Below are 25,180 nucleotides of genomic sequence, written 5' to 3' on the forward strand. Positions count from 1 at the left end.
GAACAGACTACTTTGCATGTAGCCAGGTTCTGAGCTGGGATGGTGCAGTGAGCTAAAAAACGGTGATGGATCAAGCCCTGATCTTTGGACTGGGAAAGAGTGGTCTGCTTAATTCAGACACTGTTCATCACCACCCCATTTTCTGAATCATTTTGTCCACCATAAGCGTGGAAGGGTATACTCAGATGTGAGTCCCTTGCTCATTGCACCATCAGGATTCAAGCAAGCCGGGCAGACGACGGCTGAAATGCCAGAAACCGGTCCCCGGAAGCTTGTTTCCTTCCCAGTATAAGAATTGGCTTGGTAGCTTGGTTTGCCCTGTTCCCATCATGCACTGGGACAGGAACAGACTAATTTGCATGTAGCCAGGTTCTGAGCTGGGATGGTGCAGTGAGCTAAAAAACGGTGATGGATCAAGCCCTGATCTTTGGACTGGGAAAGAGTGGTCTGCTTAATTCAGACACTCTGTTCAACACCACCCCCTTTTCTGAATCATTTTGTCCACCATAAGCGTGGAAGGGTATACTCAGATGTGAGTCCCTTGCTCATTGCACCATCAGGATTCAAGCAAGCCGGGCCGACGACGGCTGAAATGCCAGAAACCGGTCCCCGGAAGCTTGTTTCCTTCCCCGTATAAGAATTGGCTTGGTAGTTTGGTTTGCCCTGTTCCCATCATGCACTGGGACAGGAACAGACTAATTTGCATGTAGCCAGGTTCTGAGCTGGGATGGTGCAGTGAGCTAAATAACGGTGATGGATCAAGCCCTGATCTTTGGACTGGGAAAGAGTGGTCTGCTTAATTCAGACACTCTGTTCATCACCACCCCCTTTTCTGAATCATTGCTCTGGGATGGAGCACTCATCCCCTTTGAAAAGCTGCAGATTGACAATGATCTCCCAGTGGGTCACTTTCTGGATCAGGGCAGATTAGTGGCTGAACTCGGCCGCTTGTGGCGCATCACTGATACTGAACCAGAGCAACACCCTCTGATGCACACGTTGAATACCATAGGTGATGGTCCCTGCTTGATCACATGGCTCAGGCGAGCACTGTCGCTAACGTCACAAGAACCCCCTGCTGGCAATGCTAAATTCCAATATGTCCAGCACAACATATTACACAGGGAGTATATCACCCCATCCAGACTTCACAGAATATTTGGTTCTTGCTTCAATTGCGAGAGGCGTCAGGCCCCAGATGCTGACATGGCACATATATTCTGCCTTTGCCCTGTAGGTGTGGAATCGTGGCAGGCGGTAACAAATACATTAGCTGGCATAATGGGGAGAACTGACCTTAATTCCATGGCAAGCGGTCTCTTGGAGCTTGTAGGAAGCTGGCTCTGTATTAGATATTGCCACTAGGTGGTAATACAGTGCACAGTCCACAGGTTTCGCAAAAGTGTCCAGGGCCCAATGTAAAACTCAAAGTGCTTTGTTAGTGGTAGTGTGGGCGAGCAGCCTTAGGCCTAACAGAGAAGTGTAAGGCACTCATTACACAACAGTGATCAATAATCGCCACATGGCTCAAGGTGATCCAGACCAATTTTATAAAAAAAAATTACTTTGTACTTTAAGACTCACATCTTCGTAAACAGGTAAGTACGTTTTGAATAAAAAAAGCTTTTCGCTTTGAAAAAACACAGTCCAATGTTATCCTATGGGGAAAACAATATTGTGGTTATACAGTTTCAACTTACAAGTCAGGAAGGGCCAGGTAAGTACCAAACTACACCACCAGTGGCACAGTGGCAGCTGGGTGCAGAGGTAGAAATCGCAGTTCGACCTAATGCTTTCCAATGGAGACCAGGGGTGCCTGGAGCCACAATGCTTGCAGGTAAGTAAATCGGTTGCAGGGTCCAAGCTTTAATAGTTAGCACAAGCACAGGGGCAGACAGCTGCCATAAACATACACCACCAGCGGCACAAGGGTGGCCAGGTCCAGGGTGCCAAATCAAAGTTGGGCGCTCAATGCATATCAATTATTCTTTCGGCCAAGAGGCTGCAGGCGTACCCCCTGCAATCGAGGGAGCCCAATGACAGCAAAGGTAAGTTGGGATGTAAGGGGTCATAGGAGCACAGTCTGTTCAGCTCACCAAGACCCAGGGGATTCCAGTGTAGGGGTGCCTCCGAGCATCGGAGTCATATTAACCAAACCAGTTGGGGATGGGCGGCCATCGTGGTGCTGTGGAACTCAAGTTATTGAGTTACCATTCCATGTACTCTTACGGCTTCACTTGCACTTCCATTAGGCAATGGGGCCTAATATTGTAGAAGCGTATCTGCTCATGCAGATCTGCCCTCACCTGTAGTATGTGTATCAGAGTCAGGGCTGTGAAGCTGGCTAGAGGGGTGACTTACCTATGCTGTCAAGCATAGGTGGCTTCCACGGCACCCAGGGAGCGTGCCATGTTGACTGTCGGTTTCACAGGGACACACAGGCTGCAAGGGCAGTGGCATTTTCCAAGAGAAGGGACCCTCTTCAGTCCCCAGGCCCTAGGTACCCAGGGTAACATTTACCAGGGACTTTTGGCAGAAGTATCAATTGGGGGTTTGTTTTGGGGAAAGAGCACTTTTATTGGAAACCTGGACAGCAGGGACCCGGTACTCCACAGTCAAAGATGCATCAAAAGCCCGGCAAAGTGGTGGGGTGGAGGGCTGCAACAGAACCCCATTTTCTCACAGGGTTGTTTAGAGGTAGGAATGCAGGAAGTGCTGCAACTCGCTTCTTTGACTGGTGATGTTGATGGTGCGCAGATTAATAACCATGAACTGGAAGGCAGTCGTGCTGCCCGCCTTGGAACAGCAACACTTTAGTTGGGTAGGGCTGAGGCAGTGGCGCTTCATGGTGAGGAGGCACAGGGTTTGCGTAGGATGCTGACCGTAGTACACTGGGAGGGCTTCTTGAATGAGTTACAGATGGCCTAGCAGTGTTTCTTTAACCATCAATGAAGCTTCCAATTAGCTATTTAGAGGGTAGCACCAAGGGTGACATCAACGGTCCTCCCCTTTCTTCGGGACTGTTGGACTGGCGGTGTGAATAGGTAGGTATGCAGGACATGAAAACAAGGGCCCTTTACATACACATTTCTGACTCTGGGAAGGGAGGCTGAGGATAGTTGACATGGGGAGAACTACTTTCTTTGGAGATTGCCCTTTAGAGCATAGATGTAGTGGGCATGGCAGGTTCCTAAGTTTCTCATTTTGATTATCTTCTTAATGAATCAATGACTCCTTTTAACCCAGATGCCACACAAGTTATGCATAATGCCTATAAGTAGGATCTAATTGTGGTGATGTGTGTTGAATGCATGCATAAACCTGTGCTGTGCTGTAATAAAACAATACAAATGGTTAAAAAATAATACTATAGCACCACAAGACCTCCAACTCACCCTGAGAATGTGGGTCGGTGTTCTGCATGATCTTGGTGAACTCCTCATCCATCCGCTCCACAAGTGTCAGGATGCAACCTCTTACACGCAGAGGCTGCAGGAGACAAGAGAAACAATCAATGAGTACAGGAAGTCTTTAACAGCTTTCGAATGCATATGGGCATACCTGTAACAAATGCTAATATTAAGCAATCACCATTCCTGTAGCATTTAGTTGCTGCCATGTTATAAGGATTCCACAAATGTAATTTTTTAAAGCATTAGCAATTCAGCTGTATGGTATTTGTTTGCACTTCCTTTGTGTGCCCCTATGACCTATATGTTACGCATTCACCTTAGTACTAGCCGTGCATACACTCTTGCATGGTGTTACCTGTTCCATATTTGTCAAGTTCTCCGAATCCTCAGTGATGTTTTCTCCAATGAACATATTGGAGTTGGCAAAGAGAATGTCGAGCAGTTCATTAATGCAGTCCAGGCATTTCTTCCACATTTCGGGCTGTTGACAGAAACCAAAAGATTGTACCTGGCTTTAGACTGCACAAGAAAGATGCAAAGACAAATGGGGAAGACAGCAGAGCAAGGGAACGAGGACAGGAGACAATATGTATTAAAAGGAGAGGAAGGCAGAGGAAAAGGAGTCCATTTCAGACCCACAACAACACATTTTGATTAGGAAGGAGTAAAGGGATGGGTAAGGGCAGAGTGTTCTACGGCAGATAGGGAGTTATCCTCATTCTACAAAGTTGGGAGGATTTTCAACTGCATGTCCATCTCATGGAAGGTTCCTATAAACAAAAAGCGGAGCACACATTCCATTTGCACTGTTACAAGTACACACCTTGAATACTATCCACAGTACTATTAGAAAGGTCTTAATAGGATTTGAGCTCTGCTTTCTCGACAAGCAGAACAAAACTAATGAGATACATTAGCAGCTTGAGGATTTTCATAAGGAAAAAGTAAGGACCAATTTTATGTGAGCCTCCATGCATCTATTGTAATATGAAAAGTTTCAGGAGCACAATCATCAGGGACATCTGCTACTCTATTGCAACACCTTTTCTCCTTGGGCTTAATAAAATGTCACCAAAACTTTCACACCACAACAACACATGCATGCCAGTTCCCAAGTGAATTCCTTCTGTCCACTGATTGTGTATAAACACAAATACATTAGAAATAGGTTTTGACAAGATCCAGAGAAATAAATATAACATTACCGGTCACAACTGGATTGCAGCTTTTTGAGTTGTTGATGTATGTGCTCTGCACACTCTTACAATCTAGTTTGGGTGTATATTTTACACGTTTTTTTTTCTTCATAGAAGAGGTTCTGAGTTGACCTGACACCTCCCTCAAAACAGACAATGTAGCTGGACACGGACTTCACCTCAGGATTGTTTTTTCCCTTAGGGAGGACAGTAGGAAGGTGCAAAGGCGCCAACCTGTGAAGTCTATGTGCTCTGGTCTATGAATGTCAGCAGCCCTACATACCAAGAACAGATGCATACTGGTAAGTAGCATATTCCGTTCGAGGCATGTGGGCTGCTGAATTCATATCTGTGCATAGAATAAATAGCAGTTACCTCCTTAGCGGCGGTTGCCAGTGCCAGCTGCAGCAGTCTGAAAGAGTTCTGAGAACAGCCTGTCCTACAGCGGCTTGCTGCTTGGAGTGTACATCTACGCAGTAGTGTTTGGTAAATGTATGTATGGTGGACCATGTGGCTGCTCTACATATGTCCTCTAGAGGAATGTTACCTAGGAAAGCCATGGATGCCCCTAGCTTGCGTGTGGAATGCGCTCTTGGGGGAACTGTTAAAGTGCGTTTAGCTTTTTGATAACAGATTTGTATGCACTTAACAATCCATCTGGATATACCTGATTTGGAAATAGGGTTGCCTTTGTGTTGTGGAGAGAAGGCATTAAACAGTTGTTTAGCCTTTCTAAAGTCTTTTGTCCTGTCGATGTAATTGCAAATGCTACTTACCAATATGCATCTGTTCTTGGCATGTAGGGCTGCTGACATTCATATCTGTGCATAGATCGCCGCCTAGTGTTGGGTCCGGATGATTGCACATTGTTGTCCTGCAAGAGTCTTCGAAGTATCACGAGATAGGTGGCTCCTCCCCTGGACTACAGTGCGCATGGGCATCGCCTCCATCCCCAGATTGTTTTTAGCCATTGTGGCCGAGATGGAGTGAACTATGTGAGTGATGACCATGCTATGAGCATATACATGAACACTGCAGCTACTACAGGCGCCGGGGAGGAGGGCGGGCGATATGAATGTCAGCAGCCATACATGCCAAGAACAGATGCATACTGGTAAGTAGCATTTGCAGTTCGAGGCATGTGGGCTGCTGAATTCATATCTGTGCATAGAATACATAGCAGTCCCTCCATTAGCGGCGGCCGCCCGTGCCAGCTGCAGCAGTTTGGAAAAGTGTCTTGAGAACAGCCTGCCCTACAGCTGCCTGCTGTTTAGAGTGCACGTCTACACAGTAATGTTTTGTAAATGTATGTGTGGTAGACCATGTGGCTGCTCTACATATGTCCTCTAAGGGAATGTTTCCAAGGAAGGCCATAGAGGCCCCCAACTTTCTGGTGGAGTGGGCTCTTGGTGGAATTGTAAGAGTACGTTTAGCTTTTGCGTAACAGATCTGAATACACTTCACGATCCACCTAGCAATACCAGCCTTGGAAATAGCGTTACCTTTGTGGTGTGACGCAAAGGCAACGAAAAGCTGCTTAGTCTTTCTAAAATCTTTGGTTCTGTCAATGTAATACATTAGTGCCCTCTTGACGTCAAGGGTGTGGAGCATCCGCTCTGCCAGTGACTCAGGATTTTGGAAAAACACTGGCAACTCAATTGTCTGGTTTATGTGGAATTGAGACACAACCTTGGGTAGAAATTTAGGATTAGTGCGGAGCACTACCCTGTTAGCATGGACCTGGAAGAAAGGTTCCTGAATTGTGAGGGCCTGCAGCTCACTCACCCTCCGTAGCGATGTAATTGCTACTAGGAAAGCCACCTTCCAAGTCAAGAATTGAATGTCGCAGGAATGTAGTGGCTCAAAGGGAGGACCCATCAGCCGTGTAAGAACCACATTGAGGTTCCATTCTGGGGCTGGAGGGGTCCGTGGTGGAATGACCCTTTTGAGTCCTTCCAGAAAAGCTTTGATAGCAGGCACCTTGAAAAGTGAAAGGTGCTGTCTATTTTGTAGGTATGCGGCCATCGCAGACAGGTGAATGCGGATGGAAGTATAAGCCAAATTACACTGGTACAGATGAAACAGGTAACAAATGATGTTCTGAATGGAAGCATCTAGTGGATTGATGTTGTGGTTTGCGCAATAAATGACAAACCGCTTCCATTTGGCCGCATAACAGGCTCTAGTAGTGGGCTTTCTTGCCTCCCGAATGATGTCCATGCAATCCGGGGGAAGATTGAGGTAGCCAAATTCTAGGACTTCAGGAGCCAGATTGCCAGGTTGAGCTGTTGCGGATCTGGGTGCTGAATGTCGCCATGGCTCTGCGTCAGAAGGCTGGGTGTGAGGCGAAGCCTTTGATGCGGTACCACGGACAGTTCCAGAAACGTGGTGTACCATGGTTGGCGAGCCCATGTTGGAGCAACCAGGATGAGGGTCATCGAGTGCTGCCTGAGCTTGCGTGCCACCAGCGGTATCAGGGGTGCTGGGGGAAAAGCGTACGCAAATTTGCCTGACCAGTTCATCCATATCGCATTGCCCTGCGATTGCGGGTGTGGGAACCTGGCGGCAAAGCTTTGGCATTTTGCGTTCTCCCTTGTGGCGAACAGGTCTATTTCTGGATGACCCCATGTCTGAAAGTATGGCTGGAGTACTGATGGGTGTATCTCCCACTCGTGCATCTGGTGGCTGTGCCTGCTGAGCAGGTCCGCCATCTGGTTGTCCTTGCCTGGGAGGTGTTCAGCCATGAGAAAGATGTTCCTTTGAATGGCCCACTTCCACATGCTCTGAGCCAGATGAGACAACTGTGGAGAGTGTGTCCCGCCCTGTTTCTGAATGTAGTACATGGCTGTCATGTTGTCCGTCCGGATCAACACGACCTTGTTGCACAGATGTACTTTGAACGCCTTTAAGGCCATGAAGATTGCCATCAGTTCCAACACATTGATGTGCATCTTCTTCTGCTGTGGTGTCCATAGTTCCTGCACTGTGTAGTGGAGTACATGCGCTTCCCAACCCTGGAGAGAGGCGTCCGTCGTCAGGATAATCTGTGGCACAGGCTCCTGGAACGGTCGGCCCTTGCAAAGGTTTTGTGGATTCCACCAATGCAGAGAGTTGTATGCCCGACCGCTCAACAACACTAGGTCTTTCAATTGCCCATGAGCCTGAGTCCACTGACGTGCTAAGCACTCCTGAAGCGGGCGCATATGTAGTCTCGCGTGCGGGCCAATGGAGATGCAGGAGGCCATCATGCCGATCAACTGCATGAACACTCGTGCTGGAAGTGAGTTGTGAGGTCTGAATTTTTGAATCAGCGATAGAATGCTGTTGATCCTCACTGAATCTGGCTGGGCTGTAGCCACCAGAGTATTTATGGTCGCGCCCAGATACTACCGTATGTGAGCGGGCTGGAGATGGGACTTTGGGTAATTCAGTGAGAATCCCAGATCGTGCAGAAGGTGAATGGTTTGGGACACGTGGTCGGCGCACTGTTTGTACGACTTTGCTTGAATGAGCCAGTCGTCCAGATAGGAGTATACGTGGATGTTCTGACGTCTTAGGTGCGCCGCCACTGTCGCCAGGCACTTTGTGAAGACCCTGGGCGCTGTGGTGACCCCAAAGGGCAGGACCTTGAACTGGTAGTGCTGGTCTTGAATGGTGAACCTCAGATACTTCCTGTGCGAAGGATGCAGAGGAATGTGAAAATATGCATCCTTGAGGTCCAGAGTTGCCAGGAAGTCCCCTTGCTGGAGCAGTGGGAGAACCTGTTGCAGAGTAAGCATATGAAAATGCTCTGACAGAATGTACATGTTGAGAGGTCTGAGGTCCAGGATGGGCCTGAGAGATCCGTCCTTTTTTGGGATTAAAAAGTACAGGGAGTAAACCCCTGTTCCCCGTTCCTGCAGTGGAACGAGCTCTATTGCCCCTTTTTGCAGCATGACTTGAACTTCTTGCTGCAACAAGTGCAAGTGCTCGCCGGACATAGGACGGTTCCTTGAAGGTATGTTTGGTGGGATGGAAGTGAGTTCCAGACAATAACCGTACTGAATAAGAGATTTGACCCACCTGTCCGTGGTGATGGACCTCCACACGGGCAGGAACTGCTGGAGTCTCCCCCCGACCTGTGTTGTGTGGTCGGGGGGCAGTGACAAGGCGTCACTGTTTGCTGGCGGTGGAGGACCTGGAGCTGTTATTTCCACGTCCTCTGCCCTTGACGTTGTTGCCACGGTATCCACCCCTACCTTTGTTGGTGTATGAGGTTTGGGTGTTAGCTTTATAGAATTGCGTGGATTGTGACACTTGACCCCTTGAGGTGCCTCTGCTATTGGAGCGGCGAAAGGAACCACCCCGAAACTGCTGGGACTGAAGGGCACCCATAGATTTAGCGGTGTCAGTGTCCTTTTTCATTTTTTCGAGTGTGGCATCTACTTCAGGTCCAAACAGGTGGTCTGGATTTACTGTTTGGTTGAGGATGGTGGTCTGAATGTCTGGTTTAAAGCCTGAAATTCTGAGCCACGCATGCCGGCGAAGCAGAACGCTAGTATTGATGGCTCGCGAGGCGGTATCAGCCACATCTAGAGCACACTTGATGGAGGCATTGGTAATGAGTTTACCCTCCTGAATCAGCATCTCTGCACCCTCCTTATACTGATCTGGCAAGTGCTGTAGAAGTGTTTCTAGGGTGTCATAGTGCGCCCTATCGTAGCGTGCAAGTAGCGCCTGCGTGTTTGATATGCGCCATATATTGGCTGCCTGCGCAGCAATACGTTTCCCTGATGCCTCAAACAACTTTGATTCTTTGTCAGGGGGAGGAGCATCACCAGTGGTCTGTGAATTGGCTCTTTTACGTGCGTTGGAGACAACCAAAGAGTCCAGTGGTAACTGTCCCTTGATGTATGTTGGGTCAGTGGGCGCCGCCTTGTATTTTTTATCAATGCGAGGATTGATGACTTTTGCCCAGGTGGGCTCCTTGAAAACCTCTGGCGCATGCTTTAGCACACCTTTGAGCATTGGCAATGTCTTGACGGTCTTTTCAGCCACTGAGAAAGTGTCAAAAAGAAAATCGACATCCACTGGGTCGGCGTGGAGGTCGACATCATGGTTGGCTGCAGCTCTTTCAATCAAAGCGTTAAAGGCTGCAGAGTCCTCCGTTGGTGAAGTCTTTGCAGCAAAAAGCTGCGGCTCGTGCCTTGTCTGAGGGTCCGTAGGGTCGCCTCCAGCAGACCATGGCTCATTTACCTCCTCTGGATCCGCGTACGCTGGATAATTGTACTCCTCCTCCTCGTCGTCGTCACCCTCCCCAGCGTTCGAGTGAGTGGGTGAGAGTCCCAGACCTTGTGGAGATGCAGGCTCTATAGGGGCAGAAGCGCCCGCAGAGTCCAACTTCTTTTTAAGTGGAATATGAAAATGCTCCAACACCGGCTCCGGGGTGATCTTCCTTTTAAGGAGATAGAGCTTGCCTGTGTTGGCGTCGATGACAACCTCTCGACGCTCCTCTTCCACTAGTGGTTGGTGCTGTGGCTTCGGCACCACCAAGGATGGTTTAGGCGTAGACACCAGCTTCAAGGGCACCCCGGCCCCATCTTTTGGAGCGAAAGCCTTTGGCGTCGTCTTCGGTGGCGGCGTGAAGTGGATCGGAGCCTGCGCCTTCGCCGGTTTCTGTGGAGGCTTCGTCGCCACATTCTTCGGCCCGAGAGCCACGTCCTCCTTCCGAATACGTTGAAGGGACTCCGTGACCTTTTTGGTAAAGGACGGGGAGGGCTGGACTGGCTCGAGCGAGTCCTCAGAGTCCGGATTCGGTTCGGCGACCAAAGGAGCAGTCTTCGGAGCCGACACAGCACCGCCCTTGGCTTTGTCGACCGGGATCGGTGCAGCCAGAGCCTTGGGGTTGTCCTGACGCTTTTTGGAGGCCTTCTTAGGGTCATCGACCTTCTTGGCGTCGACGCAGCTCTTCAGAGCGTCGGCCAGCTTCGGCGCCGACGCAGCCGCGTCCGGCGTTTTTGCCTTCGGTTTCGACACTGTGCTCTTCGGGTCGGCCAGTTTGGCGTGGCTCTTGATCTCGGCGGCCATTTTGTATTTCTTCGGCACCGAGGCCTCTGGAGCCTTTGATCCCACCATTGCGACTTGCACTTTCGGTTTCGATACAGATGGTGCGGACCCTGATGGTTTCACTTTCGGTTTCTGTACCGGGAGTGGCGCATCACCAATGTCCGTGGCCGGGCCCGGAGGCGGGGCTGAGGGACGGATATTGAGGTCTTGGGTAAGGCCCGAAGGCGATCCCTCGACCTGGGCCTTATGCTGGGGTTCGGCCCTGGAGTCAGTAGGAGGATGCTCATCTTCCGAGCTATCCTCCACGGTGGCAATGGCCCCGTCGTCGTCCCCTACCTCCTCGACGACTTCCTCGAACTCATCTCCCGCGTCGGAGTTTTCATCCTCAGACGCCGGGTCAGAGTCCGAAACTTGTAGGACGGTGTCGTCTTCAACGTCTTCTTCAAAGATGTTGGTTGGTGGGGGTGCCGATAACTGGGCCTGCAGTCTTGCGGCCCGACGTAGCTTGAGAGTCTTCGACCGGAACTTGGAGCAGGCCATACACCTGGCCTCGTCGTGGTCCGGCGACAAGCATCTGTTGCACACTGGGTGCACGTCGAGGTGTGAATACTTTGAGGCACACACTGGGCGCCTCTTAAACGGAGTTCGTTCCATGTTGAATAGTCTGGAGCGTCGTGTAGGCCCGTCCGCGCCGACAGCACGCGGAAGGGCAGCAAGTGTTCGGAGCCAATGAATAAACCAACCCGAACGATGGACAATACCGACGCGAGTCCTAAAGACCTTTTGGTCTCAAGTAAGGAAAGTTAAACAACTATCGATTCCGACAGAGGGAACCGAAACACATCCGAACCCAATGGCGGAAAAAAACAATCTGGGGGAGGAGCCACCTATCTTGTGATACTTCGAAGACTCTTCCAGGACAACAATGTGCAATCATCCGGACCCAACACTAGGCGGCGATCTATGCACAGATATGAATTCAGCAGCCCACATGCCTCGAACACAGCAGAGCTCTTTTACCATCTAAGGTCTGCAGTGCCCGGTCTGCCACTGAATCTGGGTTTGGCAAGAAAACTGGCAGTTCTATGGTTTGATTAATGTGGAACTGCGAGACCACATTAGGCATGAATTTGGGGTTGGTGCGCAGCACTACCCTATTAGTATGAATTTGTAGGAAGGGCTCTTGAATTGTTAGGGCTTGAAGCTTACTAACTCTTCGTAGCGATGTGATGGCTATCAGAAAACCCACTTTCCATGTAGAAACTGTATCTCACAAGAATGAAGAGGCTCAAAGGGTGGCCCCATGAGCCTGGTGAGAACGATGTTTAGATTCCAGACAGGTGAAGGAGGGTGTCTGGGAGGGATCACTCTTTTGAGTCCTTCCAAGAAGGCTTTAATGGCAGGTACTTTGAAGAGGGAAAGATGCTGCCTGTTTTGAAGATAAGCTGCTATGGCGGCCAAATGTATCCTAATGGAACTATACGCTAGATTGCATCGATATAGATGCAGCAAGTAACATATGATGTTTTGTGTGGACGCATCTAGCGGATTAATGTCATTATTGGAACAGTAGATGACAAAACGTTTCCATTTGGCTGCATAGCACGCCCTAGTTGTAGGTCGCCTTGCCTCTTTGATGATGTTCATACAGTCAGGGGGCAAGTTGAGGTAGCCAAACTATGACCTCAGGAGCCAAATCGCAAGGCTCAACTGTTGCGGATCTGGATGCTGTATGTCTCCATGGCTCTGAGTGAGGAGACTGGGCTTGAGGCGTAGCCGCTGGTGAGGCACCACTGAAAGTTCCAGGAACGTGGTGCACCAAGCCTGCCATGCCCACGTTGGAGCAACAGGATGAGCGTCATGGAGTGCTGCCGCAGTTTGCGTGCCACTAGCGGTATGAGCGGAGCTGGGTGAAAAGCGTACACAAATCTGCCTGACCAGTTCATCCATATCACATTGCCCTGATACTGCGGGTGTGGGAACCTGGCGGCGAAGTTTTGGCATTTTGCGTTCTCCTTTGTGGCGAAGAGGTCTATCTCTGGATGACCCCACTGCTGGAAATATGGTTGGAGCACTGAGGGGTGAATCTCCCACTCGTGCATCTGATGACTGTGCCTGCTGAGCAGGTCCGCCATCTGGTTGTCCTTGCCTGGGAGATGTTCCGCCATGAGGAAGATGTTCCTTTGGATGGCCCACTTCCACATGCTCTGGGCTAGGTGAGATAGCTGCGGGGAGTGTGTGCCTCCCTGTTTCTGTATGTAATACATGGCAGTCATGTTGTCCATCCGGATCAACACGACCTTGTTGCACAGGTGCAACTTGAACGCTTTCATTGCCATGAAGATTGCCATCAGCTCCAAAAGATTGATATGAATCTTTTGCTGCTGTGAAGTCCATAGTCCTTGCACAGTGTAATGGAGGACATGGGCCCCCCAGCCCTGGAGAGATGCGTCCGTTGTCAGCACTACATGTGGGACAGGCTTCTGGAACGGTCGTCCCCTGCACAGGTTTTGTGTGTTCCACCAATGCAGAGAGTTGTATGCACAACCGGTCACCAACACTAGGTCTTTCAGATGCCCATGAGCCTGGTTCCACTGTCGTGCTAAGCATTCTTTAAGGGGACGCATGTGTAGCCTCGCGTGCGGGACTATGAATATGCAGGAGGCCATCATATCTATCAGCTGCATGAATACTTGCGCTGGGAGCGATTGTTAAGGCCTGAATTTCTGAATTAGCAGCTGCATGCTGATGACTCTGGCAGAGTTTGGCTGCGCTGTTGCGGTTAGAGTGTTTATTGTCGCCCCCAGGTACTGTTGCACGTGAGCGGGCTGAAGGTGCGACTTTTGGTAGTTTAGTGAGAATCCTAGACTGTGTAGGAGGTGAATTGTGCGGGACATGTGGCTGACACACTGCTGGGTCGACTTTACTTGAACAAGCCAGTCGTCCAGGTAGGGATAGACATGGATGTGCTGTCTCCGAAGGTGCACAGCCACAGTTGCTAAGCACTTGGTGAACACTCTGGGGGCAGTGGTGACCCCGAAAGGCAGGACCTTGAATTGGTAATGCTGGTTGTTGATGGTGAATCTGAGATATTTCCTGTGACTTGGGTTAATGGGAATGTGGAAATATGCATCCTTGAGGTCCAGGGTTGCTAGGAAGTCGCCCTGACTGAGCAATGGCAGGACCTGCTGTAAGGTTAACATATGAAAGTGTTCTGACAGTATGTATTGGTTGAGGGGTCTGAGGTCTAGAATGGGCCGCAGGGAACCGTCCTTTTTTGGGATTAAGAAGTACAGAGAGTACACCCCTGTACCTTGCTCTTTTACAGGCACGAGTTCTATTGCCCATTTTTGCAGCATGGAGAGTACTTCTTGCTGCAATAAGTGCAAGTGCTCTGCGGACATAGGACGGTGCCTTGGGGGTAGGTTGGGGGGGAGTGGAGGTTAGTTCCAGACAATAGCCGTATTGGATAAGTTGTCCCACCCACCTGTCTGTGGTAATGCCTTCCCAGACCGGCAGGAACTGCTGGAGTCTTCCCCCGACTGGTGTTAAATGGTCGGGGGGCAGTGACAAGGCGTCACTGTTTGTTGGGAGCGGAGGATCTGGCATTGTTATTTCCAGGTCCTCTGCCCTTGGCGCTGTTCCCACGATATCCACCCCTGTTATTATTGTATAGGTGGTTTGCCTGCTCCCCTTGTTGTACTGGGCTTGCTGTAAAGCTTGTCCTCTAGAGGCTCCCCTATTACCGGAGCGACGAAAGGAACTGCCCGAAACTGCTTTGACTGCAGAGCCCCCATGGATTTTGCGGTCTGTGTCCTTCTTAATTTTTTCGAGGGTCGTGTCTACATCGGGACCAAAAAGGAAGTCAGGGTTAACAGGCTGGTTGAGCAAAGTTGTTTGAATCTCTGGTTTAAACCCAGAGATGCGGAGCCAGGCGTGATGTCTCAACATTACACTAGTGTTAATGGCCCTAGCTGCCGTGTCTGCAGCATCCAGAGCACATTTGATGGATGCATTAGAAATTAACTTCCCCTCCTGTAAGATCATTTCTGCTCCCTCTTTGTAAACATCAGGCAGGTGTTGCAACAGCTGTTCTAATGTGTCTTAGTGAGCCCTATCGTATCTAGCCAATAGGGCCTGTGTATTTGAAATCCTCCAAATATTAGCAGCCTGTGCTGCCACCCGCTTCCCTGAAGCCTCCAAGATCTTTGATTCTTTGTCCGGAGGAGGTGCATCACCACTAGTTTGCGAGTTCGCCCTCTTACGAGCATTGGCCACTACGAGGGAGTCCAATGGGAGCTGGCCCTTGATGTAGGTAGGGTCCACAGGCGCAGGTCTATACTTCTTTTCAATCCTTGGGATGACAACCCTTGCCTTTGTGGGCTCTTTGAAAATGTCCGCAGCATGTTTGAGGACTCCTTTCAGCATAGGCAATGTTTTTGCCGATTTTTCAGAGGTGGAGAAAGTATCAAATAGGAAATCTTCTTCCACTGGTTCTGCGTGCATTTCCACGTCATGGTTGAGGGCCGCCCTTTCTAGTAAAGCGTTAAACGCCGCTGTGTCTTCAGTAGGACTGAATGTCCGGTGCAGCTTGTGGATCGTCAGGGTCTGCAGCATCAGTCCATTGCTGAGGTTCTTCTTGGTCAGTGTCAGTGTCAGTATGATAAGTGAATGCCATCTGACCGTATCCATCACCCACACCTGGCTCGTCTACGTCGATCACTAGACGCCGACGAGGATGACGATGAAACAGTCACCGGAGACTTCGAAGGTCTAAGGATATCCCTCGACTTCGAGCCTCGACGTAGTTTCGTCTCCGACGATGGGGAACAGACCGCAGTCATTCCTCTCGACGCCGTAGTGGGCGCAATGGACCCAGGCGGAGAATGGTGACGCTTGCTAGTCTTCCTGCCCCTGGGGAGCCCCCCAGGGGCCTCAGCATGGGCAGAAGAAGCCCCTTCAGACCCACCTTGAGCCTTCAGTCTTCTTTCTTCGAGACCCTGAAGTCTGATCTTCTTCCTTTCCCTCAGGGTCCTTCCAGAGAAGCCTTGGCAGATAACACACTCCTCTGGAACATGAGAAGCTGGAAGGCAGAGGATACACATCTCATAGTGGTCCGACCTGGCCTTTTTCCTGGAGCACTCCGGGCATTTGTCGAATAATGCAGGCATATTCGACAAAAAAACAGAGTGAGAAACCAAGAAGAAAAGCCCCACAGCACAATAAAGTACTAAAACTTCGAAAAGTAGTGAAAAAACACCAAATAAGTCCCAAAAATGGAGAGCTCAATGCTCCAGGGTCCTGCTAGCAGGAGCCGGAAAAAAGAACTGAAAGTAAGAGGGACCTGCAGGGCATTCTGGGATACTGTGAAGTTCTGGAAAGTTCTCTTAAAGGCACAGTATCCTGTTCTGAGCCACATAATGGCAGCCTATGGGGCTTGTCTGTCCATGTCTTCCTCCATCATTCCAGAGGGGTTTTTGCTGAAGGCAAGGGAAATCTGGGCAGGCTTTACTGTTTTGTGGATTTTTGGTGGAATTTCTAGTTGAAGTACTGGACAGTGTAGCCTGTTTATAGGCTGCATTATATGTCTTTAAATTCTCTCTTCAGTGTCTGTGCAGTTCTGCATTTTTTCGACACTTTAAGAGATTATTTTTGATTGCTCCGGGGTCCATGCACATGGTTGGGGACTATTCACTAGATTATGACTATACACAGAGATCCCCTACTACAGAATGTCATTATTAGGCCCCGCTACTGCGGTTGGGCCTGGCTCATCACTGGAGTCGTCATCGACGGCCCCGGTGGCCTCTGCGTCGTCCCCTACCTCAACGACGTCTTCATGGACGTAGTCCTCATCTTCTTCGTCCACATCGAAGTTGGAGTCATGCTCCGACGCTGGGTCCGACTGCTGGTCAGGATCTTCTTAGTCAGCGCCTTCCTCGTCACCGGCCTCGAAGATGTTGTCCGGCTCTGGTGCGACTTCTGCGCTGACTGTCTTGCTGCGCGTCGAACTCGAAGCGTTTTCTTGGACCGGAACTTCGAGCAGGCCATACAGCTGGCCTAGTCGTGGTCCGGGGATAAACATTTATTGCACACTGAGTGCACATCAATGTGAGGGTATTTAGAGTTGCAGACGGGGCATCGTTTGAACGGGCTCCGTTCCATCGTTGTCGTAGTTTGGGCCTCTGGTGTTGAAAGTCAAGAGCTAACTTCGACGTCCTGTTCGAAGAACTGGAGAAAAACAGGCACCGAACGACAATACCGACGCCCCGAAAGCCTTTTGGCCTTAGTAAAGAGTTATAACTAAGTTTCCGAACTGGAGTCGAGAAAGTACATACAAACCCAATGGCGGAAAAAAACAATCTGGGGATGGAGAGGATGCCCATGCGCACTGTAGTCCAGGGGAGGAGCCACCTATCTCGTGATACTTCGAAGACTCTTCCAGGACAACAATGTGCAATCATCCGGACCCAACACTAGGCGGCGATCTATGCACAGATATGAATTCAGCAGCCCACATGCCTCGAACATAACGATACTGAGCACCATTCAGAGCAAATTTACATTATCCCAGCACATTGCCACCAGAGAATTTAGAAAGCCAATCAGCAACACACTAGCACCATATAAAGCAGTGAGTGCTATGCAAACACATCTGAGTGCGCACAGATTGCTGTGATGCTAGGATCAACATTGAGAATGGGTACTCAATATACCAGGGCACTATCGCTAACCTCACAAAGCTAAATGCACTAGCACCAATGAGAGAACAAATATCTATGCTGACAGGAGCACCATTGAGAATACGTGTGCACTAAGCCAGCACAGTCAAAGGCTGTTTTCAGCAACAGTTAAGTTTTCCCTTACATCACAGGCAGTTCGTAGCTGGGGAAGGAAAAGGAATATGCTACTTACCAGTATGCATCTGTTCTTGGCATAGAGGACTGCAGGGTGGTACATTTATGAATAGATCGCCATCTGGTGTTGGGCTCGGATGATTGCACTTGTTTTTCTCTTGGAGAAGTCTTTTGTCGTCACGAGACTGGTGACTCCTCCTTTGGGTGCTAGTGCGCATGGGCATCGGCTCCATCCTTAGATTGTTTTGCCATAGTAGGGTTAGATGGAGTAGTATGATAGAATACAGATAGAAATGCCCATGTAAGTGTATCTAAATAAGATAGTGTTGGAACAGACACAGGTTTTCGGGGAGGCTGGGAGGGCATGTACCACTCTGCAGCCCTCTATGCCAAGAACAGATGCATACTGGTAAGTAGCATATTCCGTTGAGGCATATGGGCTGCAGATGGTAGATTTATGAATAGACTATAAAGCAGTTATCTCCCTAGCAGTGGTTACCAGTGTCTGTTGCAACAGTCTGAAATAAAGTTTTTAGTACAGCTTGTCCCACTCTAGCCTGTTGTGTTGCCTGCACATCGACACAGTAGTGTTTTGTGAAGGTATGCGGTGTAACCCAGGTAGCTGCTTTGCATATGTCATCTAGAGGAATGTTTCCTAAGAATGCCATAGATGCTCCTAGATTACGTGTAGAGTGAGCTCTAGGAAGAACAGTTCATGTCGTTTTTGCTTTTAAGTAACATTTGTTTACATTTTACAATCCACCTGGCAATGCCTGCTTTAGAGATAGGATTGCCCTTATGTGTAGGAGAAAACGCTACAAATAGTGGTTTTGTCTTTCTGAAAGTTTGTGTTCTTTCTATGTAGTACAATATCGCCCTTTTGACATCTAATGTATGTAGGGCCCTTTCTGCTACCGTCTGTGGTTTTGGAAAGAAGACTGGTAGTTCCACTGGCTGATTGATGTGGAATGCTGAAATTACTTTAGGCAAGAATTTTGGGTTTGTTCTAAGAACCACTTTATTTTGGTGTAACTGCAGGAATGGTTCTTGTATTGTGAATGCTTGTAATTCACTTACTCTTCTGAGTGAAGTAATAGCTATAAGAAAAGCCACCTTCCATGTGAGGAATTGTATTTCACACCTATGCATAGGTTCCAGACTGGGGTAGGCGGTAGTCTTGGTGGAATGACTCTTTTGAGGCCTTCCATGAAAGCTTTTATTGCTGGCACTTTAAACAGGGAAAGATGTTGCCTGTTTTGCATGTACGCTGCTATAGCTGCAAGATGTACTCTAATAGAGGTGTAAGCAAGGTTACATTGCTGCAAGTGTAGTAAATAGCAAATAATCAATTTAGTGGATGCGTCCAGAGGGTTGATGTTGTTACTGTTACAGTATACAGCAAACCTTTTCCACTTTGTTGCATAGCATGCTCTGGTGGTAGGACGTCTTGCTTGCTTAATGATTTCCATACAGTTTTAAGGTAAATCTAAGTATCCAAATTCTATGACCTCAGGAGCCAGATCGCTAGGTTCAATTGTTTGGGAACTGGGTGCATTATTTCTCCATGGTTCAGTGTAAGGTGCATGGGTAATATTCTTAACTTTTGATGTGGCCCCTATGAGAGTTGCAGTAGCGTGGTGAACCACGGATGTCTTGCCTACGTGGGTGTTACTAGTATAATTGTCATTGAATGTTGTTGCAGTTTTCGAACCACTAATGGAATTCGTGGGAGAGGGGGAAAGCGTAAGCAAATTTGTTGGACCAATTTATCCATAACGCATTGCCCTGGGACAGGTGGTGTGGGTACCTGGATGCGAAGGTTTGGCATTTTGCGTTCTGATGAGTGGCAAAGAGATCTATCTCTGGTTGTCCCCATCTTTGGAAGAATGGCTGCAGTATTTGGTTGTGCAGTTCCCATTCGTGTATTTGTTCTGAATCTCTGCTTAGGATATCTGCTATCTGATTTTGAACTCCTGGTAGGTGTTCGGCTAACAGATAGATCTTTTGAGGAATGGCCCATCTCCAAATGTCCTGCGCTAGTCTGGATAGTTGGACAGAGTGTGTCCCCCCTGTTTTTTAATATAATACATTGCAGTCATGGTGTCTGTTCTGATAAGGACTGCTTTGTGGAGGATTTGCATTTGAAAAGCTTTTAATGCTAGAAACACTGCTAGTAGTTCCAGATAATTGATGTGCAGTGTTTTCTGCTGTACACTCCATTTTCCCTGCACTGTATATTTCTCCATATGCGCTCCCCATCCGGTGAGCGATGCATCCGCTGTTAGTATCACTTGTGGAATCGGTTCTAGGAACGACCGCCCCTTGGAAATGTTTGTTGTGTTCCACCACTTCAGAGAGCGAGGTATGCGGTTGTCTACCAACACCAGATCTGTAATCTGACCTTGAGCCTGATTCCACTGTGTTGCTAGACATTCTTGCAGTGGACGCATTTGTAGTCTGGCATATGGTATTAGCAGTATGCAGGAGGACATCATCCCTAACAGCTGCATGAACACTCGAGCTGTTAGTGAGTGTTGTGGTTGAAATCTTTGGATCAACGTGATCATTGTTTGGATCCTGATTGGATTGGGGTATACTTTGGCTCTTTCTGAGTCTATAGTAGCCCCTAGATATTGTTGAACTTTGTTTGGTTGTAGGTGGGATTTTGTGTAGTTCACCGTAAACCCTAGCTGGTGCAGCAATTGAATGGTCTTTTGTGTGTTTTGAAGACATTCTCCTTGTAACTTGGCTTTTATTAGCCAATCGTCTAAGTAAGGGAAGACATGTATTTGTTGTCTTCTTAGGTGTGCTGCAACTACTGCTAGGCATTTTGTGAACACCCTTGGTGCTGTTGTGACCCCAAACGGAAGGACTTTGAACTGATAATGTTGTCCTACTACAAACCAGACGTATTTTCTGTGGGCTTTGTGAATTGGGATGTGAAAGTAAGCGTCTTTTAGATCCAGTGTAGAAAGAAAGTCCCCTTTCTTCAGTAAAGGAAGTACTTGTTGGAGCGTGACCATGTGGAAATGTTCCGAATTTATGTATGCATTGAGAGGTCTGAGGTCTAAAATTGGTCTTAGAGACCCGTCTTTTTTGGGAATTAGGAAGTATAGAGAGTATACTCCTGTCCCTTGCTGATGTTTTGGAACCTGCTCTATAGCATGCTTTTGTAGCAGTGATAGTACTTCCTGTTTTAACAATGTTAGATGATCTTGACTCATTGGACGCTGTCTGGGGGGGATGTTTGATGGGGTAGCTGTGAGTTCTAGGCAATAACCATGTTTGATAATTTGTCTCACCCACTTGTCTGATGTGATGTTTTCCCAGACAGGTAGGAACTGTGATAGACGTCCCCCGACCGGTGTTATATGGTCTGGGGGGAGCTGTATGAAGTCTTTGTTTTGGGGTTGGGGAGTTGCGGTTGTGATTTCCGCGACCTCTACCCTTGTTGTTACCTCTGTAACTGCCTCTTGAATTACCTCTGGGTGATGTTGGTGTAAAAGAGGTAGATTGCTGGCTTGTGCCTGTATTCTTTGACCCGCCTCTATAGGTGGACCTACGAAAGGAACCCCTTTGAGTTGGCTGTTGTAATGCTCCCATTGATTTAGCCGTTTGTGTCTTTTTTCATCTTTTCTAAAGTCTCATCTGTACCTGAAACGAAAAGTGTTTTTTGATCAAAAGGTTGGTTCAATAAGGATGTTTGTACTTCTTGTTTGAACCCTGAGACCCTAAGCCATGCATGTCTTCTTAACATGATACTGGTGTTGATGGATCTTGCTGCAGTGTCTGCCGCGTCTAAGGCGCACTTAATGGAAGTGTTGGTTATTATCTTCCCTTCTTGTATGAGCTGGTCTGCCCTCTTTTGATGTTCCTTAGGGAGATGTGTAATGAGTTTTTTTAACTCATCATAATGCGCTCTATCATAGCGTGCAAGTAATGCTTGTGTATTAGCTATGCGCCAGCTGTTTGCTGCTTGGGATGCTACTCTTTTGCCCGATGCATCTATTAACTTGGACTCCTTATCAGGAGGCGGAGCTTCTCCTGTAGATAATAAGTTTGCTCTTTTACGAGCGTTTGTGACTAAAAGAGTCCAGAGGTACCTGTCCCTTGATAAATATTGGGTCCTTTGGGGCTGCCTTATATTTTTTATCAATTCTTGGGTTTAATACCCTAGCCCTCACAGGGTCTTTGAATATGTCTGCTGTGTGATTGAGAAGACCCTTCAGCATAGGTAGTGTTCCTGATGTTCTTTGTGCAGCAGGTAGCGTTTCTAAAAGGAAATCCTCTATTTGAGGTTCTGCGTGTAAATCTACCTTATGGTATTTTGCTGCCCTATTAATCAGCTGTGCAAAACCTGTATTATCATCAGGTGGTGAAGGTTTTGAGGGGTATAATTCTGGGTCGTTATCATCTGACCCTGCATTATAATTCTCCCATGGGTCTGGTTTATCTGGGACAGTGTCGTCATCCCCATGAAGTTCTCCCTCCCCTGTATCACTGTCTACATCTGTTTGAGGTGAGATGGTCTTGGTGTAGAAGGTGGAGGAATAGCTGGCATAGTGTGAGGAAGAGGAGAAGAGGGTGTGTCTCTAGGTCGAGGAGGAAGGGGAGGAGTTGCATTTGTCCCCATTGTTCTCTTTTTAGGAGGAAGAGCTTTGTCATCTAGCTGTTCATTCTTCCTCTTTTTAGGTAATTTTGTCACCACTTTGCCAGTTTGCGGATCGATAAACAAAGTCTTTTGTTTTGGATCTGTCTGCTGCTCCTGTGTCGGTGAGCCCAACACCAGATGGCGATCTATTCATAAATGTACCATCTGCAGCCCATATGCTTCGAACTGCTACTTACCAGTATGCATCTGTTCTTGGCATGTAGGGCTGCAGAACCACACACTATAGCATTAGATCACCATCTGGTGGTGGGCCCGGATGATTATAATTCATTGTTGTCTTGGAAGAGTCTTTGTCTGTTGGGTGACTCCTCCCTTAGATCATAGTGCACATGGGCATCGACTCAATCCTCAGATTGTTTTCGCCAGTGGGCAAATGATGGAGTTTGGATGAATACAGGTAAAGATGTCCATGTGTTGTGTATCTAAATAAGATAATACTGGAAACAGATACAGGTAGCAGGGTGGGCGTGTGCGGTTCTGCAGCCCTACATGCCAAGAACAGATGCTTACTGGTAAGTAGCATTTTCCGTTCAAGACATATGGGCTGCACACCACACACAATAGCATAGATTACCCGTATCTTTTGCAGTAGTTTGAAATAATGTTTTGAGTACAGCCTGGCCCACACTAGCTTGATGTTTTGCTTGCACATCTACACAGTAGTGTTTTGTAAATGTGTGCAGAGTAGACCATGTAGCTGCTTTACAGAGGTCATCTAATGGTACGTTTCCTAGAAATGCCATAGATGCTCCTAATTTGAGAGTAGAATGAGCTCTAGGAGGAATGGATAGTGTGCGTTTTGCCTTTTGGTAACAAATTGAATATGCTACTTACTAGTATGCATCTGTTCTTGGCATGTAGGGCTGCTAACATTCATATCTTAGCATTAGATCGCCGCTGGAAGAGTCTTCGAAGTATCCTGAGATAGGTGGCTCCTCACCTGGACTACAGTGCGCATGGGCATCGGCTCCATCCCCAGATTGTTTTTCGCCATTGTGGCAGAAGATGGAGTGAAAAGTGTAAATGATGTCCATGCTAATGATTGAATACAATAGTATATCTGCAGCTGCGACAGGCACCGGGGAGGAGGGTGGGCGATATGAATGTTAGCAGCCCTACATGCCAAGAACAGATGCATACTAGTAAGTAGCATATTCAGTTCGAGGCATGTGGGCTGCTAAATTCATATCTTAGCATAGAATACATAGCAGTCCCTCCATCAGCGGCGGTTGCCCGTGCCAGCTGCAGAAACCTGAAAAAGTGTTTTGAGAACAGCCTGTCCTACAGCAGCTTGCTGCTTGGAATGCACGTCAACACAGTAGTGTTTTGTAAAGGTATGTGGTGTAACCCACGTGGCTGCTCTGCAAATGTCCTCTACAGGAATGTTCCCTAGGAAAGCCATGGATGCCCCCAATTTGCATGTGGAGTGCGCCCTTGGGGGTATTGTTAAAGTGCGCTTGGCCTTGTGATAACAAATTTGGATGCACTTAACAATCCATCTGGCTATTCCTGCTTTGGAAATCGGGTTGCCTTTGTGTTGTGGTGAGAAGGCAACAAAAAGCTGTTTTGTTTTCCTAAAGTGTTGTGTCCTGTCTATGTAGTACATCAACGCCCTCCGTACGTCTTGTAGGAAGGTACATCCTGACTATGGTTGCCCCCAACTTTTTGCCCTGTGTTTTAGCTGGTTTTGGACATAGTCGACCTGGGACCCTGCCAATCAGGACCCCAGGCCTACTGCTCTCTCGTTAAAATGGATTCCATGTACCCTAGGTACATTTCCAATTGGTACTGGGCCACCCTATCAGACCCTGTAACTCAGGGCATGGGTGTACCCAGGGCTGCCAGGGGCTGCAGCATGTATTATGCCACCCCTGGCTGGCCTCCTAAATTTGACACAACTGGCTGCATGACAGCTGGGGCAAAGTCGTGTAATCACCCTTTGCTGTAGGTGTAGTATACCTATACCTAACCCTAAAATGGACACACAGATTCCTATCAGTCACTCCTATGGCAGGCCTTGACAATCCTGAAGGCAGAGTGCTTGGAATCGTGTGAGATGGTGCTCTGGCATGAGCTGAGCCTGTCTGCAGCTTGCGGAACCAAGTCCTAATAGCTGTTCCATGATATCGCATACCATATACTCTTAAGTGCATTATAATCCTCGCGGTTAAATGCTAACTTTGGTATTGCTTTATCAAAACATGTCGAGTAAGGTGTCATACGAATTGGAATACTAACCCCTCGCCAATTCTGGCGACGGGGTTAGCATTCCACCCTTCTAGAGGGACACGACATGTAGGTAACTGTGAACCCCGGTTAAAGTTAACTGAAGCCTCAGCTCCACAAAATGGATGCTGCCACCACAGACACGAGTCTGACCTCCTGCTGCTGGGAGTCCTTCCAGCGAGGGAGGCCTGGACAAAGGGTTTCCTGTCCGGGGCGGTGCTAGCACCGTCCCAGACATGGTTTTGTGTATCCTGGGTAGGCAGGGCTTTACAGGAAGGTGACTGCTGAGTGGCACCCCGGTGCTCACTACGCATAGGCCGGTCTGAACCAGTTCCAGGGGCACACCAGCCCCTGGCCTGGGGAAGTCCGGCATGGCTGAGGGGTGTAACCACCCCCCCTCCTAGTCCCACCCATAGGCAGGACCTAGTCACCGGGTCAGCCCCCTTTTTTAGTATAAAGATGGGAGCGGGCCCCCTGTTCAAATTAGATCATCTTTGGAATCAAGATACCACTTTCTTCGAAAGGACTTCACGATTTCTTCTTCAAGATTCTCCCTTGTGGCTAAGGAGTAGTCACCCTGCATCAAGCGGGCACCATCCTAAAGAACACTGCGGTCTGCTGCAAGTCCTTCATCACGAATCCGACGACCCAGCTCGACGAGACCCGGCTTCCCTGGCACCTCTGACCTCTACTCACCTCTAAAGCCAAGCTGAGAACCGTGAGTGCGACGAGACCTCGAGGGACCGACGATCGCCAAGACTGCACAACATC

General features: G+C 48.5%; 1 protein-coding gene across 6 annotated transcripts in view; it reads right to left on the bottom strand.

Moving 5' to 3' along the window:
* Positions 1 to 25,180, bottom strand: part of LOC147705753 (eukaryotic translation initiation factor 3 subunit C-like) — a 638,241-nt gene that overhangs the window by 373,750 nt on the left and 239,311 nt on the right. For all 6 annotated transcript variants that reach the window (XM_086932195.1, XM_086932193.1, XM_086932197.1 and 3 more), the window contains 2 exons: positions 3,769 to 3,894; positions 3,396 to 3,489 (listed from right to left, as the gene is read on the bottom strand). In XM_086932195.1, coding sequence (XP_086788321.1) covers positions 3,396 to 3,489; positions 3,769 to 3,894 — 220 coding nt within the window. The remainder of the gene's footprint in view (positions 1 to 3,395; positions 3,490 to 3,768; positions 3,895 to 25,180) is intronic.

This window comes from Lissotriton vulgaris, chromosome 7 (genome assembly GCF_964263255.1).
Source record: "Lissotriton vulgaris chromosome 7, aLisVul1.2, whole genome shotgun sequence".
NCBI lineage: Eukaryota > Metazoa > Chordata > Amphibia > Caudata > Salamandridae > Lissotriton > Lissotriton vulgaris.